The following is an 18382-nucleotide window of genomic DNA, read 5'->3' on the forward strand; positions in this document are numbered from 1 at the left end:
TGTAGTGCCGGTAGAGGAAATAAAATGATAACAACAGCCTTGCTCTAAATCCAGCGGAATGGCAACTTTCCTCATTCAGCAACACAGAGACTTTTGAGGAGATGCCATTGCTGCCTCATTGGTTTTTTCACTCCCTCTGATTACTCCTCTCATCTTATGTAAATCCTCTTAAGTCACATGTTATTGTTTATTGCAACTGTGAAGGTTAGGTGTTCCTAAGCCCTGTGCGTGCGCTTATCTCACCAGCGCATGCATCTTTGTCTCTCCAATGTGTCTTGTTTCCGTAATACACTAATGGATGAGAAAAGTTGTCTGGACTGATGCGGCACAGACAACCAATCCACTGCAGTAAAATATTAATCTCTCCCAGTGGCTAACAACTCTTCATGAAAGAGAGGCAGTTGCATGCTCCGGGGATATCACAGCTTTATCAGAAGCAGCTCTTTTGGAGGGTTTTTTTTTTTTTTTTTTTTTAAGCAGTGTAAATAAACAATCCTTAAATACACAATCACTCTTTTTTGGCTGCTGAGGTCACAAGTTTTCTGAACAACAGCCACATTTTCCCATGATGGAGTCAGAGATATGTTTGTTTTAAAACTTTTAGGCTGACTTATCGCAAATGATTGGAGCTGTGTTGCAGATCCATGACTGGTTTTTAAATAAAGTGCCTCTTGCTTCTCCCACTGTTGGCTAATAGAAAGGAACATTTTCACCAAACCAACGGACAACGTGTTACTATTTAGATGAGATAAGATCAAATTGTTTTAAAACTACAATTCCAATGAGTTTGGTAATGATTTAGACCAGTAAAAGTGGCCAGAGAGCACAAAACTACAAAAGATCTGGTGGTGATGGGGTTGTCCTTTCACAGCATATCATTATTCAAATTTTTTGAGAAGAAATGATAATAAAAAAATGGTGCTAGGTAAAACCAGGAGTTGTTTTCATAACACCAACATTTTAGGTACTGAGCTTGTGTTAAATTTAAATTTTAAAGTATCGGAGGTTTAATAACAAATGCATAACAGTTATAACAGTTTCAGACCGTATAAAGTCAAATGAAATTTCAGTTCTTTCTTTCTTTCTTTACATAGAGCGGTGGAACCAGCGGATGGCAGTAACGCAACATTCACGGGTGCAAACCGTCAGTAAACCCAGAGGAAGAAGAACCAGCAGAGTCCAGAGTCCAGTTATTTCAGAGTCAGACAACTTGTGTAAAGCAGCAGCAGCAACAGCAGCAGCAGCAGCAGCAGCAGCAGCAGCAGCAGCAGCAACAGCAACAACAACAACAACAACAACAACAACAGCAGCAGCAGCAGCAGCAGCAGCAGCAGCAGCAGCAGCAGCAGCAGCAGCAGCAGCAGTCATGGCTCAGTCCAACGGGATCTTGATTAAAGGAGGGAAAGTGGTGAACGAGGACAACTCCGTGATCAGCGACGTCTACATTGAAAATGGGAAGATAGCAGAAGTTGGCCTGAATCTGGAGGTTCCTGCTGGCGTGCGAGTCATCGATGCCACCGGTAAACTGGTGATCCCCGGCGGCATCGACACGCACACACACATGGAGCTCCAATTCATGGGCACCCGGAGTGTGGATGACTTCTACATCGGAACCAAGGTGAAGTACCATCTTCAGAGTGCAAGATCATCTGTCAAATCACACGCAGACAGACTGCGATATTAAATCTCTGCTCGTTTACATTTAATGTACATTTTCTTGCACGGAACTGGGACAATGTCATCTAAATGTGTGAATTATAGAAATGTAGACAAACTGTATATCTATACAAATTGAAATCTTGAAGAAAACCTTGCCATTATTGTTTACACAAACAGCTTTATTGGCAAACTGAGTAGTTTTGTTTTTGGTCATATTTTAGTGTAACTTCTTTTGAGTTTATTACATGCCACCAGTTGTGAAAGACAAGTGCACATATTCAATGCAGGATAACACAATTAAAATATACTTCATAGCAATTATTGCATTAATTATCCGTTTAGAGTTGCAGATGGTAAAGTGGATACTGTTAATAATTTCATTGGTCGATAGCTTTCAAATTTACTCTAATGTCTGATCATAACTTAAACTAACTCAAAAATACATCTCAATTTGTTTATCCATTAAAATAATAGCTCCAATAAAAAGGTGAATTTATTATAAAACCATTTAGAGACTAGTTAAGGCAGAGCTTCGCAGACAAAAACAAAAATACTGTGACAAAACTATTACAACACGTAGACAATGAAAAAAACAAAGACATTTGTAATAAAAACAAAAAACAAAAGAGGTTGTATAAATGCCCCTAAAGTGAAGCTTGAGTGGAACAGTATTCAGTAACATCCATCCATGTTCTCCACCACGTTACCCAGTTCAGGGTCAGCGGACGCTGAACTCTGATCCCAGTGTGTGTCAAAGCAGGGTACACACCGTCAAACACACATCTCACCTATTGGCAACAAGACACTTATTAACCTCTAAAGCAAGTTTTCAGACGCTGGGAGGAAACCAGAGCACAATGACAAAAACACTGTACGAGCACACAGCATGCATACTTTGAAATCTCTTACTGTGAGCCCAGACTACAAAAGACTCTTATACTCTTAACTGTTCACACTCTTCACCTTCATCCTTTTCTATTATTTAACATTTTAATGTTTAATGCAATCTTCATGACAGAACATCTTTTCAGATTTTTCCAGAGTTATCCTTTGCAAGCAATAGATCAGACAGTAACAGGGACTGTCTCACATAATATATATTTTGTATAGTTTTTTTTCTAAATGTTGCATGTTAATCTGTAACTTAAACCTCTGTGGCAATGTCTGCTTCTCTCCAGGCTGCTCTTGCAGGAGGGACCACGATGATCATGGACTTCGCCATCCCCCAGAGGGGCCAGTCTCTCCTCGAGACCTACGACAGCTGGCGCAAGAACGCCGACTCCAAAGTGTGCTGCGACTATTCCCTGCATGTCGCCGTCACGTGGTTGAATGACATGGTGAAGGAGTACATTATTGTTAAACTGCTTTATCTTTCAGTATTTGCTGATTCTCAATATATCACGATTCCGTCGACAACACCCCCACAGCTGTTTCTCCAAGGATTATACCGAACCTCTTTGTTCTTTCTAGGTCAAGAAAGAGATGGAGACTCTGGCCAAAGAAAGAGGAGTGAATTCGTTCAAGATGTTTATGGCCTATAAAGATGTATTCATGCTTCGGGACTCTGAGTTGTATGATGTCTTTGCCCAGTGTAAGAATATCGGGGCAATCGCTCAGGTTCACGCTGAAAATGGAGATCTGATTGCAGAGGTCAGTTTTCATTATTATTTCGTCTTTATTTATTCAGGAGAGCCACATTGAGATGAATAATCTCAGTGTGTCCTCGCAGCAGTTCTCATGGGTTTAGATTAGGTCAAGTCAATAATTTCTGTGTGTAAACAGAGTTACTGCTTAACCCTAATGGCTACAATCCTGTTTACGATGCTCTGTAGCGGTTACGCTTTAAACAAAGAATAGGACATTGTGTGTCAGATAGGTCAAATGTGATAAGACGTGTGAAACTACTGGAGCGGTTAACTGCGGTGGATCAGGGTCCACTGACCTCAGTGTAAGACCATTGTAAGTGATGAAATCCAAACAGCAGTTTTTGCCCAGTCCAGAGTCTCCTGCAGAGGCCCTCAGTCGAGATATGACTAAACCACTACTACTAATGAGTAATCCATGTTTAACCAGTTCCACATGTGCACTCAAGTGAACCCACAGGGATTCAATTCATCTCCGAAATGTTGAGGTTTGAAAACACAGCTGATATCTGTGGTACAATCATGAAATTATACCAAAGCATATAACGATCATAATATAGAGTAAATATAAGCAGAAACATTTTCCATTTCCAAAACTGAAAGAAACAAATTAATTCAGTAGTTGACTAAAATTTCAAAAGTCAAATTTCACAGGCCGCCCAGAAAGTTAGTCACCTTTTGGATCAGGAAACAGGCTCTACATTGTTTTCTTAATTTCTTTTAAGCAAAAATAAGACTTGAGCTGGATGGCTGAATAATGGCAAGTGACACAATGACTTGAAAAAACAGCAATTAGAAAACTGGTTGGACCGAATTGTTTCAGAGTAAGTTAACCGTTAATTAGCCAAACTTGATCATATTCCCTAATCCTCTTTAAAGTTTTGGTGCAACACAATTAAATCTATTCCCTAAAGACAGAGTAAGAACTGGGTGAGGTTATATAGAGTATTTTCAATTAATGTCTATCTGATTTTATGGAGCATATGAAAATACCCCACCCATAGCTAGCTGGGATTGGGTCCTGCCCCGCTACCCTGCACAGGATAAGGCAGGATAGAAAGTCAATGGTTAGCAATTATTTTGTACAAATCATGAATTTTACCCGCGATGTTTTACTTTAAAGGTGGTCGATTTATTTTAGTTTCTGGTATATGAAGATGTGGTTTGTTGATGCATTTTTGCCTATCTTTATTGTGTTGAAAGATAACAGTATGGGTTACCAACACTGAAAAAAACACACAAAGAAATGCAAGAAATGGATTGACGCAGAGCAGACACAGCAGATTATTAAAACTAGGTAACACTTGGCTTTGAAGGGGAAAAAAAGCCACAACACATTCATATTGAGCAGAACTGAATAAAACTCGGCATTCCACAGTTGTCCCAGATTAATAATTGGCTAATTAATTGTCCATCTATGACTTTAACAAATAAAATAAATTGCTTGAGCAATCTGTAATCATAGTGACTGTCTGGCAGGACCAAGTCGCCAACCATGTTTTCATTTATGTTAATGACCACCTCTGACTCTGTTACATTCAGAATACATCTTTTCAATTTAACGCTCAGCCTTTTTTCTTTCACTGTCAAGATGCAAAACCACCACTAGAGGGTAGCAAATACTAGAAAGGGACTTCTGGCTCTGCAGAACAGATGAGCACATGAGTACTGCTGCTACCAGGGAGTGTGTGCAATGTCACAAGTGAGGGTGAAACATAGCACATATAGCGTTTTGTGTAGCTATCTGACATGCAGGAGCATATCTTTCATTTTTATGGATGTCAGTGTGAGAATGTATGCACGAGGACTAGAACTGTATGTATTGTCATCTTTAAATAGACTGGTCCATCTCTCACTGACACCGTGTTGCTCTAACCTTTCCTCTCTAACCTCCACTCTGCCTTGTTGTCCTCGTCCCCTCCTGAACCTGACAGGGGACCAAGAAGATGCTGTCCCTGGGCATCACGGGGCCTGAGGGCCATGAGATGTGTCGGCCGGAGGAGGTGGAGGCTGAGGCGACGCAACGAGCCATCACCATCGCCTATGCCGTCAACTGCCCGCTCTACGTGGTCCATGTCATGAGCAAATCTGCAGCCAAGGTGGTGTCAACCGCACGCAGGGATGGTAAGAAGGGAATGCTGCCACCTGCTGTTTAGAGAGAGAGAGGGGTTAAGAAACTATGGCCTCCTTAGGGCCAGAAAAAAACTATCCTGAACAGATGGGATTCACTCAGATGTGAATTTAAGATGAAGATTTTCCTTTTCTCTCTCTCTCTCTCTCTCTCTCTCTCTCTACAGGCCGTGTAGTATTTGGCGAGCCGATTGCAGCTGGATTGGGCATCGATGGCAGCCATTATTGGGACAAAGATTGGGCCCACGCTGCTAGCTTTGTCATGGGACCACCGCTCAGACCGGACCCCAGCACCCCGGGGTACCTGATGGACTTACTGGCAAAGTAGGTAAAGGTCAAGGTGTGGGGACCAACACTGTCCAATGAAAATACTCTCCTGAAATGTTGATATCGTGCGTATCCTTTAACCATGCCAGTGATGATCTAAGTGTGACGGGGACAGACAACTGCACCTTCAACGTGTGCCAGAAAGCTCTCGGCAAAGACGATTTCACCAAGATCCCAAATGGAGTAAACGGCGTGGAGGACAGGATGTCGGTCATCTGGGAGAAAGGAGTGGTACATTCTAATAATACGCCTGTAGTCCGACACTGAACTGGGACACAACTTAGAAACAGCAGGTGTTCACTGCAATAGCTGAAGTTTTCTAGATTCATGGAGTTTCATGAAACAGTATGTAGTTATGTGGCTGTGGGTAGAATGGAATGCTATGATGGTTTAAAAACAGGAAAATGGCAACTAAAACTCAACACCATAACTATTTTATATGTATTTCCACATTTATATACATGGATACTCAACAGTTTTTGACAGCAGTGTGTAGTCATGACTCAGTACTTATAAAAGATTTTGCGATTGAAGGACAATATCAATTCAAATGATTTGGCTTGAGCTGTGGCCACGTGAATAAAATGAAGTTGCAGTTTTTTTTTGCCAAGACTACAAGTGTGCATAAGTGGAATAATGGATCAGATCCGAGAGCCGTATGGATTAAACGTACAGTTCACACTCAGTGTTGATAAAATATTACTTCTGAGCTTACTCAAAGTCAAGTCCTCAAAAGCACAGTAAAGATGAATAAGGTGGAGTCACTTGTGTTGATGGGTCATGGTAGTACGTCACTGTAGTGTCCAGTCTGTCCTTAATCTGGAGGCTAAGTGGCTTTGACCATCTTAGTTTGTTATTCTACTGCCATCAGTGCCTGCTACACCTTTTGTGTGCCGAGCTGTGACCAGATAATACAATAGAATTACCCACAGCACCATCCCATGTTATAGTGATGCGACCTTGTTGGACAGTCTGGTGTTCAGTGACTCGTGTCAACTATAGTAGAGACATTCAGGTCCATAAGTAATTGAGGCTGTGAATCACAGCTCTGGGCACCACCACAATGGATGTGAACGGAAACAGTCGAGGCGAAGATTACAGCACAGCAAGGGAATAAAAGTAACTGGACAATTGTTGCTCAGTTGTTCCATGGTCAGGTCATATCGTCATTATTTATTTCAAAGCTGAGATGCTTATTGCGTGGCTCGACAAGCTTTAATTGGTGGCTCACATCGTAGCTTGTAACAATATGATAACACAGCCAAGACACTTTTTAAATGTGCTCCATAAATATGCATAATTTGCAGAAAGTTGGAAAAACCCAACAGCCCAAGATGTGCTGCACAGCACCCAGCATGCACCACTGCGCATGTCACATACACATGAACGGAAAGTGGGAAATCTAGTGGACACCTTTTTAAAACAGCATCCAACATTCAAGAGGAAATAGCCCAGCACACTGCTTCACTTTGTGATCAGCAACATCGTATTCACAGGACAACGTCCCCTGCAGAGTCTTTAAACAGAGGCATCTATTGAGCTGGCCTGGATTTTGTGGAAACAAATTAAAAAGGGATTACAGTTTTCTGATTCAAGACGAACGAGGAGGATGGAAGACATTGGAAAGGTTGTATGTGACCCGTTGTTGGTTGACCTGTGTGCAGCACCTTGTTTCAGGTTTGCAGTGGGCGAAAGCACAGGCGTTACTGATGTTGCTCAGTTGTGCGTTTTGGTGAGATTCCAGACAGAAAACTCTTTGAAAGGAAACGTTATACATTCTCACGCTCTTATAAGAGGTGGGGATGTTCCGAGTGCTCTTTTGGTGTTTTTTGAGGAATGTCATCTCAGCAGGTCCAAACTTGCCAGTGTGTGGTGATGGTGTGCCATGCATGCGAGGCAAAGGGTAGGGTCTTGTGAGCCTCATAAAAAAAAAGAAGAAAAAATTTCAGGTGCTGGAGTGGTTCCTGAGCCTCCTTCCTGAAATCAGCACTTTCCTTGACAGCAAGAAGAAACATCAGCCAGAGTTGAAAGACCCAGACTGGATTGTTCCTTTGTGACATTATTTATCACCTGAACGCTCTCAACTTGCAGCTACAAGGGGAGAGGCAGAAGGTAGTCGGAGCATTCCAAAAGAACTTCTCTGTGGATACCTGACAGAGAACTCATCCACTTCCCAAAACTCAAAGCAACAACCACAAGTGGCCCATCTCTGCTGCAGCACTTCAGCTCCAGAGGATTTGTTGAAGTTTTGGAGGAGCTGAAGGGTGAGATTGACTCCAGATTCACTGATGTGACTGAACGTCATGAGATTGCTTTCCACGTGGATTTATCTTCTCTCACTCCAATCATCACACAGCTCTGCTTTTGGGAGCGAAATAATAGAGCTGCAAACAAATAGCGTTCTCCGCGTTGAGCTCAGATCAGGTGACTTTGGTTTCTGAAGCAGATGTTCCCACTTTGAAAGCACTTGCACAGAAAGTGATGTCTTTCTTCATGAGCGCAGACACCTGTGGGTCAACATTTTCACCGATGAACACTTGCAAAGGTGACTTGGTGTGTTGTCGTAACAGTGGCTCGCCCCTGCCGTTTGCTCTGTCAATGTGGCTCTTGTGATAAAAAAAACCAACAAAAAACAAAAACAGTGACGATCACTGAACTGAAGGAACAAATAAAAGGTCTATAATTAAAGTCAAGTGGGAAATTTATGCTTGGAATCTGGAAATATTATGAAGTCAAAGAATCTGTCACTACCAGTGAAGAAAGCCATCACAAGACAGGAACATCCCTAACCCTAACCCTAACGACATTTACAATTTCTTACTTCAACCAAAACACCAAGAAGACCGCAGGGATAGAAAGAAAGATGCACTTGTACCTGAATGTGTATGGAGAGATCCAAATCATACCACCTCATCAGTTAAGCATGACGGTTGTAGATTAATGAGTGTCTGTGTGACTGATGACAAAGATATCTTGGAAATGTTCTCACAGTAAAGTTTTGGAACCATTTGGTCGACCCAACCAGAGTTTTCAAAGGCAATGAAGTTGTTGCTGCAGTGGCCAAGTCAGTCACCTGAAGTGAATCCAAGTGAGGTGCATTTCACATGTTGAAAACAGAAAAATGCCTCAAGAAAGGGCAGGAACTATAAGCAAGGGCACTGAGGGCCTGGCAGAGTGTAACCAGGGTAAAGAAACCCAGGTGACTTCAGTCATTTAATGCAAAGGACTTGCAAACAAACACTTCAGTCACTATCCAAATAGTATCCAGATCGTGTGATGATACCAGAGTGTTTTATTCCCAGTGGAACGAGGTTTTGATGTGCACGTGACAACACACGTTTGTGTGTGAGGAGCCGCAGATGGCTGCAGACTGCGGACGCTGCATTTTCTCGCTCCCGCCTTGTGGAAGGTGCGCCGGCTCGGCCGCCCAAGGCCAGCGGAAAGATTTACTGCATCCAGCAGTGCTTACGAATCACACATTAGATGATATTTTGGCAGAAGTGAGTTGCTTGCTGCACAGTTAAGCACTGACCTTTTTTGTCTGCTTATTCCGAGCACTGTTGCCGGCCCTCTTACTCAAACTGGATGCTTTGTGCCTTTTGGTTTCTTTCTTTCTTTCTTTCCTCCCCCTCAGCATAGCGGCAAAATGGACGAGAATCGATTTGTGGCCGTCACCAGCAGCAACGCAGCAAAAATCTTCAACTTCTACCCGCAGAAAGGCCGAATCGCCAAGCATTCGGATGCTGACGTGGTTATATGGGACCCCAAGATGACAAGGTGAGGGCCCCCATGCCAACCACTCAGCAACCAATCAAGCAGCAGCTCAGAGCTGCTTCAGATAGTGTGCACGTGAAATTGTGAACTGCTGTAATGTCCATGCAAATCCTGACATTTCCATCAACAGTTTCAGCTGCAGACGTTGCCGCTGAAACAACGAGCAAACTCGAAAGCTCGTCATCGTGCTTGTCAGGCACTTCAAGCCAGGAGAACTCGTCAGAGTTTCACTTTAAAGCGCGTAGGCTGAAGATCCAGGAAACTAAAAAGGGAAGCAGCAAGATCTTTCACGTTGTCACCTCAACACACACACGCGCACAAAATAACCCTCCAAATAAGCTGATTACGTCTAGTTCTCTATCCAAAAGTCAGGGTTTGTCATAACCTATATGCAGCTGCAAATTGAAGCAGAACTCCATTTACATATGAATCAGAGGGGAAAAAAAGCAGTTTGAATGATTAATTTGTTTTTATGATGTGTTTTATTTTTATTTATTTTTTTAAGAAAAGGGTTTTAACACACTTACATAAGCTTGATACACACGCCATCAGTGGGACGATGCTGATGGGTCATGGTTCACGTCTTTGATATGGTGAATGGTCCACGTGGGTGCGAAACCAATCATCATAAGACGCAACGCAGCATCAAGGAGCTATTCAGTCACCAGCTGAGAAAGGTTGAACATGTAATCTTTTTTTTTTTTTACGCATTCTGAGCTCGACAGTCTGCTGTTCTGAGCACAACATGTGCTCAGACGCACACACAGAGGACAGTCTGCATTCCAGTCGCTGGCGTACGGGAGCGCGCTCGGGCTTACGCAACCCAGAACGGTTGCTGCTCTGCTTGCTGGGGGATCTGGGGGCCGAGCCCCTCAGGGAGGTCACTCACTGCTGATGTTAGCTGGAGGAGGACACACTGCAGCCCGGCGGGACTTCTTTCAAACAAAATTCACTGTGAACACACGCACCGTGAGCTCGCGATGACCGTCGTGGAGAAAAATCTCGATCATCTCCAACGTCTTGGACATCGACCGTTTATTTCACTGCCGCTGTTCTGCGTGTCTGCCCGTGTCACAACGCCTTTCAAGCGTGAGGGTGCCTCATGTTTGATTGGCGCGGCCGACAATTCATCTGTGAAAGTGCGTAATTAATTGCCCTCGGCACAAGTGACGCTCCGTGACATCCGGAGCCTGGGGCCACAAGTGATTGCATAACGCATAACGAGGAGAATGCTCACTCAGTCGCCTTGTTGTTGTGGGGGGGGTTTCATTATGGAAGCTAGTTGAATAATGAGGACACACCTTATTTTTTGTCGCTGCGCATAGTGTTTGGCTTCACCAATCAACAGGAAGTGTGTTGAAGTGAGAGAATGGAGTGAAAGAGGCCTCGAGAAAAAAGCAAGACGTTTAGTGCTTTACAGTGAAGTGGCTGACTCAGACTTATTTCACTCTTCCCTGCTGATTTACTCCTCCACTCAGATATGATTTGTTAGACACCACCGCTATATATTGTAGAGAACATTTCATCATTTTAAGAGGAATTTCTTTCATCTTTCATATTTTCCAAGAGAGTTTTAGCCACTCGGCTACAATTATGACAATGGGCTCAAAATTGATTGATTTTAAAAAATGATCTTTGATCAGAAAAGCACATTTTTAACCACTTCTGCAAAATAAGTATATACATGTTCTTTCTACTGCTTAACAGACTGAAATCCCAACAAACTAGCTAATAGTTGTCCTCCAGGCTGTCTCAGTGCAGTTTAAGTATCTGCTGTTTTCATCTATAATTTCAAGATCAATCAAGTTCATTCTTGAATGTCTTTCGAGTATTGTTCTACTTGACGTATATCTATCTCCTATTGTATTTTATTCATTTCTTGTTTTCAAAAGATCGAGTGCAGTACAACAGTTTATTTTTTACTACTACATTACAAGATATTTTTATATATTTAACAGGAAAGTCTTTTTTAACCATCTTCAATAAATGCTGTTCCAAATTCAAAGACGTAACCGTGTAAATAATCGTGATTATGATTTTTTTCCATAATCAAACCGCCTTCGGTCGCAGGGCTTGATGTACTCAGAGGCTGTATAAAGTGTTAGTCAAGGTACTAACACAACAAGAAAACTGTTGAAAAGACAAGAAAAACTCGGGGACTAAATTCAAGTTCACACCAAGTGTGAGGATCCTGTTCACACGTTCCATATTGGAAACAGTAGCACGATATTCTATGCACTTCTGTCTCAGCTAATATGATTTGATCCTATAGCTCAGACAAATATATATAGACCTATCATGAATGATAAAACAATGTCAGTAGATTGTGATCCAGTTCAGCAGCACTGCAGCCACAAAGCCACAGCAATTAGCAGGAATAACTGTGCAGGGGATGTGGTGAAGGAAATGACAGTTTGTCTCAACAAACGACAGTGAGGTGAAAACAAGATGGAGTGGGTAGTTATAATCCCACCCTGGCCACGTGAGGCTGAAAAAAGCTTACGATTACACGTGATCTCACTCTGTTTCGTGAGAAATGTTTGAATTATTCAGAATAAATATTTTTTTAGAAATCCATTATCAGCACTGGTAAGTTATTTCAATATTTCTCTAAACTGCACTGCAGCCGAGCTGATGTGTTCTTTTTTTTGTGTGGTGGTGGTGGGGGGGACTTGCCTCCCTTGTATTTCTTCATCAGATCTCATTCATATTCATCATCCAACTTCAGCATGCATAGCTCATTTTGTAAAATCAGGATACTGGCTATGCTGCAATATCATGTGGCAGTTCTCAAGCTGCAGCCGTTGGAGAGACGCCACAATAATATAATAAGCAGCGAAGGAAATGTTGAGATGCCTTTTTATTGACAGAAAGAAGCTTCGGCTGTGCCGAGTAAGGCACTTTAAAGAAGAGGACGTCATATGAGTAACAGTTGTAAATAATATATTACTTGGCTTTAACACTGGGGGAGAAACTGGATGTGGTGTGTGTGTGTGTGTGTGTGTGTGTGTGTGTGTGTGTGTGTGTGTGTGTGTGTGTGTGTGTGTGTGTGTGTGTATCGTCCTGATTCAATCAGCTTCACATTAGAACTGATGCTTCATAGTTACACAATAGGTTGATGTTTTTCTATACAACGATTACCACACTTCTTATTCATTCAGTTCTCCAGAGCTTTCTAAGGCCTTTTTTTTTTTTTTTTTTTCCAACTCTGCAGGAAGATCTCAGCCAAGACCCACCACCAGGCTTTGGACTACAACGTGTTTGAGGGCATGGAGTGCCACGGCGTCCCCCTTGTCACCATCTCCAGGGGCAAAGTTGTCTATGAAGACGGGCGGCTGAACGTGTCTGCAGGCCACGGTCGATTCATCCACAGGAAGCCTTTCTCCGAGTTTGTTTACAAGAGAATCAGGCAAAGGGACGAGGTCAGTCCAACAACATGACTCTCACAACACGAACCACTAACAACAGTGTCACCACTCAACATTGGTCTCATGACATTGACTGCACCAACAATACAATGGCTACAAATACTACAAAGGTGTGCATGTTTCATAAATTTGCTGAAGAAGCAATCGAGTTCACACGAAGGCTGCAATATTTATCACAAATGTATCGTCATGATATTAACACGTGCAGTACACATAGACAAGATGGCCTGGCACCGTGCGTTCATGCTCTGCAAATTTTAAATGACTGAGTTATAGAATTCTAGAGAAGTTTGATTTATGTACAAATACGTGCAATGAAGTCATTGAAGAAAAAGAAATACTGCCTGGTCACATTTTTTCATACCTGGGCAGAAATCAGAAGCACAAAAACCAAGAAAAAAAATTCTCATATTCAACAGTGCTTCTGAATATGTCAAAACACTGCTGATGGGAAAAAATTTTTTTTTAAAAACCCACTGCTGGTGTAAACGTGGGGCAAAGAGGAAGAGCACGACACTGAGTCTTATCGCATGATCACCTCATCATATGCAACAAAAGAAAATATGACATTAGAAATGCAGATGGAGCGAATAAAAAGCCCCCAGAAGTTGACTTAACCTTTCTTTCTGCTTTGTGTGGGGCCTGCAGGTGGGGCAGCCCGCAGCTGTGATCAGAAAACCCTACGGAGGCAAAGTCGTCTCTGTGTGAACAACGGAGCGCCGACATGAAAGCCACTTTGAATTTCCTGCCGCCATGACGATCCCAGGAGCCACCAAAGCCAACGCAACTGCATGTTTCCTCACAGATAAAAAACAAACAAAAACCCCAACAACCTTGGCGTATGCAACGTACATACAAGTTTTAGTAATTTAAATATCTGTGTAGAGAGACTGGAGGGAGAACTCTTGGTCTTTAGGTCATCGCTGATTACCACCCAGGTCAATGTTATGCTGGAATAGATCAATGCATTATATTTTGCCAGCTGCGTGAGGTTTCCAGGTCAACTCTAATCACCCCACACACACACACACACACACACACACACACACACACACACACACACACACACACACGGCTGTTCGCAGCACTCCGCAGTAAGAATACCTTTACACGACAACCTACACTATATAATTGAGACATTGCAAGAAGTGAAATTGTGAAAAAAAAGAGTTAATTTTTGCAATAAAAGATCATCATAAACCCCATATATGTATGTGAATATGCAGTGTTTTTCTCTTTAGAGCATTTTATGCAAAATCTCTAATCCCAATTTCCTAAAAGACTCGTTGCCCGTGGTAACAGGAGTTATATTTGTCTCCCAAAGGCATCTTCCCCTTTGATGAAATGTTTATTGAAATACACTGACATGCATGAAAGTATTAGGATTTGCTTCCCTGACCCACGCCGAGCCTGTGCTTGCATATTCAGCGGGATCTCGCACAATCATGCCCATGTATGGCCTTGCATGCGTTCCTTCCCGTGGTTAAAAAGCTCGGCGGCTGTCGCCCAGCATCATGTGGCCCGCTTCCTATTGGGCTGGCACGCTGGCGTGGTATTATGCCACAGGGCCGGTTGAGACATAGTGTGAGCTTATCAGGTTGCCACACGGGTCAGTGGCGGCGTGTGAGTCACACACGGCCTACTCATCCTTGAGCTAGACCACTTCCTTTCCTCTCGTCTCTGACTGTGTGAGGGATAATGATTGGGGGGGCGGCGGCGTGTTGGATTGTACTGAAAATAAAGAAACGGGCCTTAAACCATTCCTGCGATAATCACTAGGCCAAAAAAAGCTGGAAATGGGGCGATAATGTTCTTACATTTCTGAGGCAATGACTGGTTTTGCATAAATGACTCATCAACTGGAAAGATGTTTTCAGGTCAAACCTAATCTGGAAAAAGAAAAAGGTTTCTAACTGAAACAAATGGAGAACACACAGGAACTCTCATGAGTCACACGTCACTCATGAGCCCAACACATTTATGTTTGCCAACTTACACATTAAAACACAGAAAATATTATGAACACAACAGAAAAACAGAAAAAGGAAAAAAGCAGCTCTGCCATTTGACATCACGGCTCGATGAAATCTATTTGATCGTTTCCAGATTCCCAAGAACGATACATGCATTCCTCTTTCAAGATCAGGCTTAAACGTTCCCAGTTGGATGAAGTTCATTGATCGAGGTGGCTCAGTTGTGCCTGTACCATTTTCCAAACAAGCTGCTGCAGCTTAAGCCAACATCATGGGAACAGCAGAAAGCAACTCCAACTGATTCTGGATCTGCACAAGTCTCTTTCTGTTAAAACTTTAAGCAGGTTTGTTTTCTCCTCATATCTTATATGTCTGCTCATGAGGGGATTATATTGGTATGAGATGGCTTCATTGTAATTTCATCGACAGGAATAAATCTGAATTGAACATTTCATCCAAGTTTTTGGATGAAACCTAACCTATTTGGGAGAAAAAAAGTATTGATAAAACTGCATTAGAACATAATGAGTCACAATCAGTCATCCTGGAGAACAAACACAAAGAAAGCCAGGATAAAAGTAACAAATTTAACTAGGGCTGCACGATGTAGCCTATTGTTCATTATTGTGATATTGCAATTTTGACATGCATAATACACATATCCCAAAAAGACCTGCAACAACTTATTTTAGTAGTCATACTACTGACCTGCTACTATCGCAATGCAATATATATCGCGATTTACCAGGCGCCTAATTTTACTACAGTGGAACTCCTCACCACCCCAGACTCTTTCTCGGTGGCTCCAAGATATTCTGCACTCTGTAAGGTTGGAAAACATAAGGTACGTGATGAAACACTGAATTCTATTTAACCTGGGGTCCCTTATTTAGTTTCATTAGGGAAAATGTGCAACTTTAACCATGAAACACATGGTTGGTATATTTTTTGCACATGACATACATACACATATCTCACAATTGTTTCTATTATTTATGTTTGCTTTCAACACGAATATGTCCATTGCCCCAACGATATCAATGTTTCCCCTTTACCTTGTCATTTGGACCCTGCTGCTTGTCTTCAATTTTACTTTTTATTTGCATTCATATCTTATTTTCCTTTGTCTGTCTATTACTGTTTTTCAGTTTTCTTTTGTCTTGACTTGTGTCTTACAATTATCGTGCCTATGTCCTTGTATGCATGTACACATGGACATATGAATATTATGCAGAGAGCTTATTAATTGCCATTTACTGAAGTGAAGCATTGTGCCGCTGGAGCGTTTATGTTTTTGGGTTTTTTTTTGTTAAAAGAAATCTTCAATAAGCATACCAGTGGAAAAAAACACCCAGAGTGAACAGCAGTAACTGATATTTCCATGCACTGTGCATCCATGGTCTGCAAATTCAAGATGGTAGAATTTTCATGATGGAAACCAAAATGTGATCAATCGTAAAGAACTGGTGGCCATGTTGCAGAAGTCAGAGGCCCAAAAGTCTAAGAAAATACACTAAAGAAAAAAAAAAATATATATATATATATATACGACTCAATTCCTGAATTGGTGATGGTGGGAACTGCAAAGGGAAAAAGTAATATTTATTTGTTACATACATACTCCTGCCCTCAGGTTGGTTTATTGGTGTGTGTGTGCATTTGTCTCTATTTTACAAGATAAAGTAGTTACATAAAATGGAGTCCTAAATTAGATGAAACCAACAAATCTCATGAATTCAAATCAAGTTCATAAAATGTCCTATTTTCTTTTTCCAAACTGTATCTGTCACCGATCTTATTTTTTTTCCTCTGCACCCTCCTCTCTATATTTGTTGGAGTGTGTATTGTGATTATTTCAGCTGACCTGTCCATGTGCTCGGTGAAGAGAGTCGCACCTGCTGGATGCTAATAAGCTGCGACAGAGTGTAAGTAGAAACAGTGCTGCTCACTGCACATGCCGGGGACATCTGTCTCAGATTATGTAAGCAAATATAGCTCTCGTACCCCCCTGCTCCATACAAAACGGAGGTACAATTCAGGAGCCTGCCTCAGCGTTTGGGGAGAATGTTACGTAATGCATAAAACCTGAAGGAGGTAATAATTGAATATATTTATTGTCCAAGATCAAAACAAACCTGTAATTGTTCTCTAATGACTGTGCTCATTCAGTCATCTGCCGGGTTACATAATGAACATGATGTAACATGAATGTAAACCAACGTGCAGTGCTCGCTGCACTTAAACTGAATATGATAAGGACGTATTGACAGTGATCACTTGGTTATTATCCGCATAAAGCCGTCAACTTCTGACAGGATTTTCCATGGTGATAATAATTAGCAGACTGACCTGTTATGCAATGAGGCAAAAACTTTTTGTTTCTCCGATTAGAAACTTTAGAGAAGAAACACTGCCGATGTGTACTGAGGCATAACAAGAACAAATCTAACAGTTTGAATACGCCTCATAGATCAGCATGAAGAAAAATATAGTCGCTCTACAGACACTTTCTGTTTCACCTCTGGTTTCTGCAGTCGCACAATGACAACGTGCTGAATTTTAGCAGGTGCCACGTTTATACACAATCTTGAATTGATGTCATGACTTACAGTCTTATTTCGTCAAACAATGCACAGAGATAATACAGTATTGACAAATATTATTATCACATAACCTCAAGCAAGGAATATTTATGTTCAATTCAAGGAAAAAGAAGATAAGGAGTGAGAGACAAAACTAAATATGATTATTTACGTGTATAATACACACAACTGAGTATAATCTCAAATATCATGATTGACACAATATGCAAGGAGACATTTTGCTATTTTTTTAGCATTTTCTAGTGAACTCATGTAACTATCAACATGTACATATACTTGTGTAATCAAACAATGAAAAATTCATTTTTATACTGCACTCTCCCTCAAACATCCAAAATTAGCAGTTATTCAATCTTCAATTGAAAATACAGACACATTATTTGTCTCAACATTGTATCATCCAATATTTAGAGGTACAGTATTGATATTTTCCTGACATCTCTATTTATATGAAAATAAAGATGCATAAAATACATTATATCACTAAAGAACAGTTGCATCACCAGGTTAAATACATAAAATTGCCCAACATTTGTAGCAACCAGTAATGCAATAACTGCCAGTAAGATAGCAATATATTTCAAGAAAATAAAGCTAAAATTTTTATATCTGACCAATTATTGAATGAAATAGTAAAATATTTTTGGCAATCAATAATTGAGAGCGCTGCAGAATGTGTATCCTTAATGAATATGACAACTCTACCATATCCACTGTGCTTGTGTTTGATAAGACAACTGCACAAAAAAGTGTTTTTATTTTGAATATATGCATCCCTATTTATGTATTATTGGCTGCAGTTATTACAGCTTTGGAAGATTTTTGATTAAATGCCATTTCATATT

At 41.3% G+C, this 18382-nt stretch overlaps 1 protein-coding gene across 1 annotated transcript; it reads left to right on the forward strand.

Annotated features, from left to right (window-relative positions):
• Positions 1-1366: 1366 nt before the first annotated feature.
• Positions 1367-13744, forward strand: dpys (dihydropyrimidinase; the record flags this gene model as incomplete). The annotated part of the gene is made up of 9 exons (XM_080501386.1): positions 1367-1618; positions 2838-2996; positions 3130-3309; positions 5237-5426; positions 5600-5756; positions 5849-5990; positions 9394-9536; positions 12748-12955; positions 13610-13744. The coding sequence occupies 9 exons, from the start codon at positions 1367-1369 to the stop codon at positions 13667-13669; spliced, it is 1491 nt and encodes a 496-aa protein (XP_080357512.1). The 3' UTR covers positions 13670-13744.
• Positions 13745-18382: the final 4638 nt, after the last annotated feature.

The sequence above is a fragment of the Blennius ocellaris genome (assembly GCF_963422515.1).
Source record: "Blennius ocellaris genome assembly, chromosome: 8".
NCBI classification, from domain to species: domain Eukaryota; kingdom Metazoa; phylum Chordata; class Actinopteri; order Blenniiformes; family Blenniidae; genus Blennius; species Blennius ocellaris.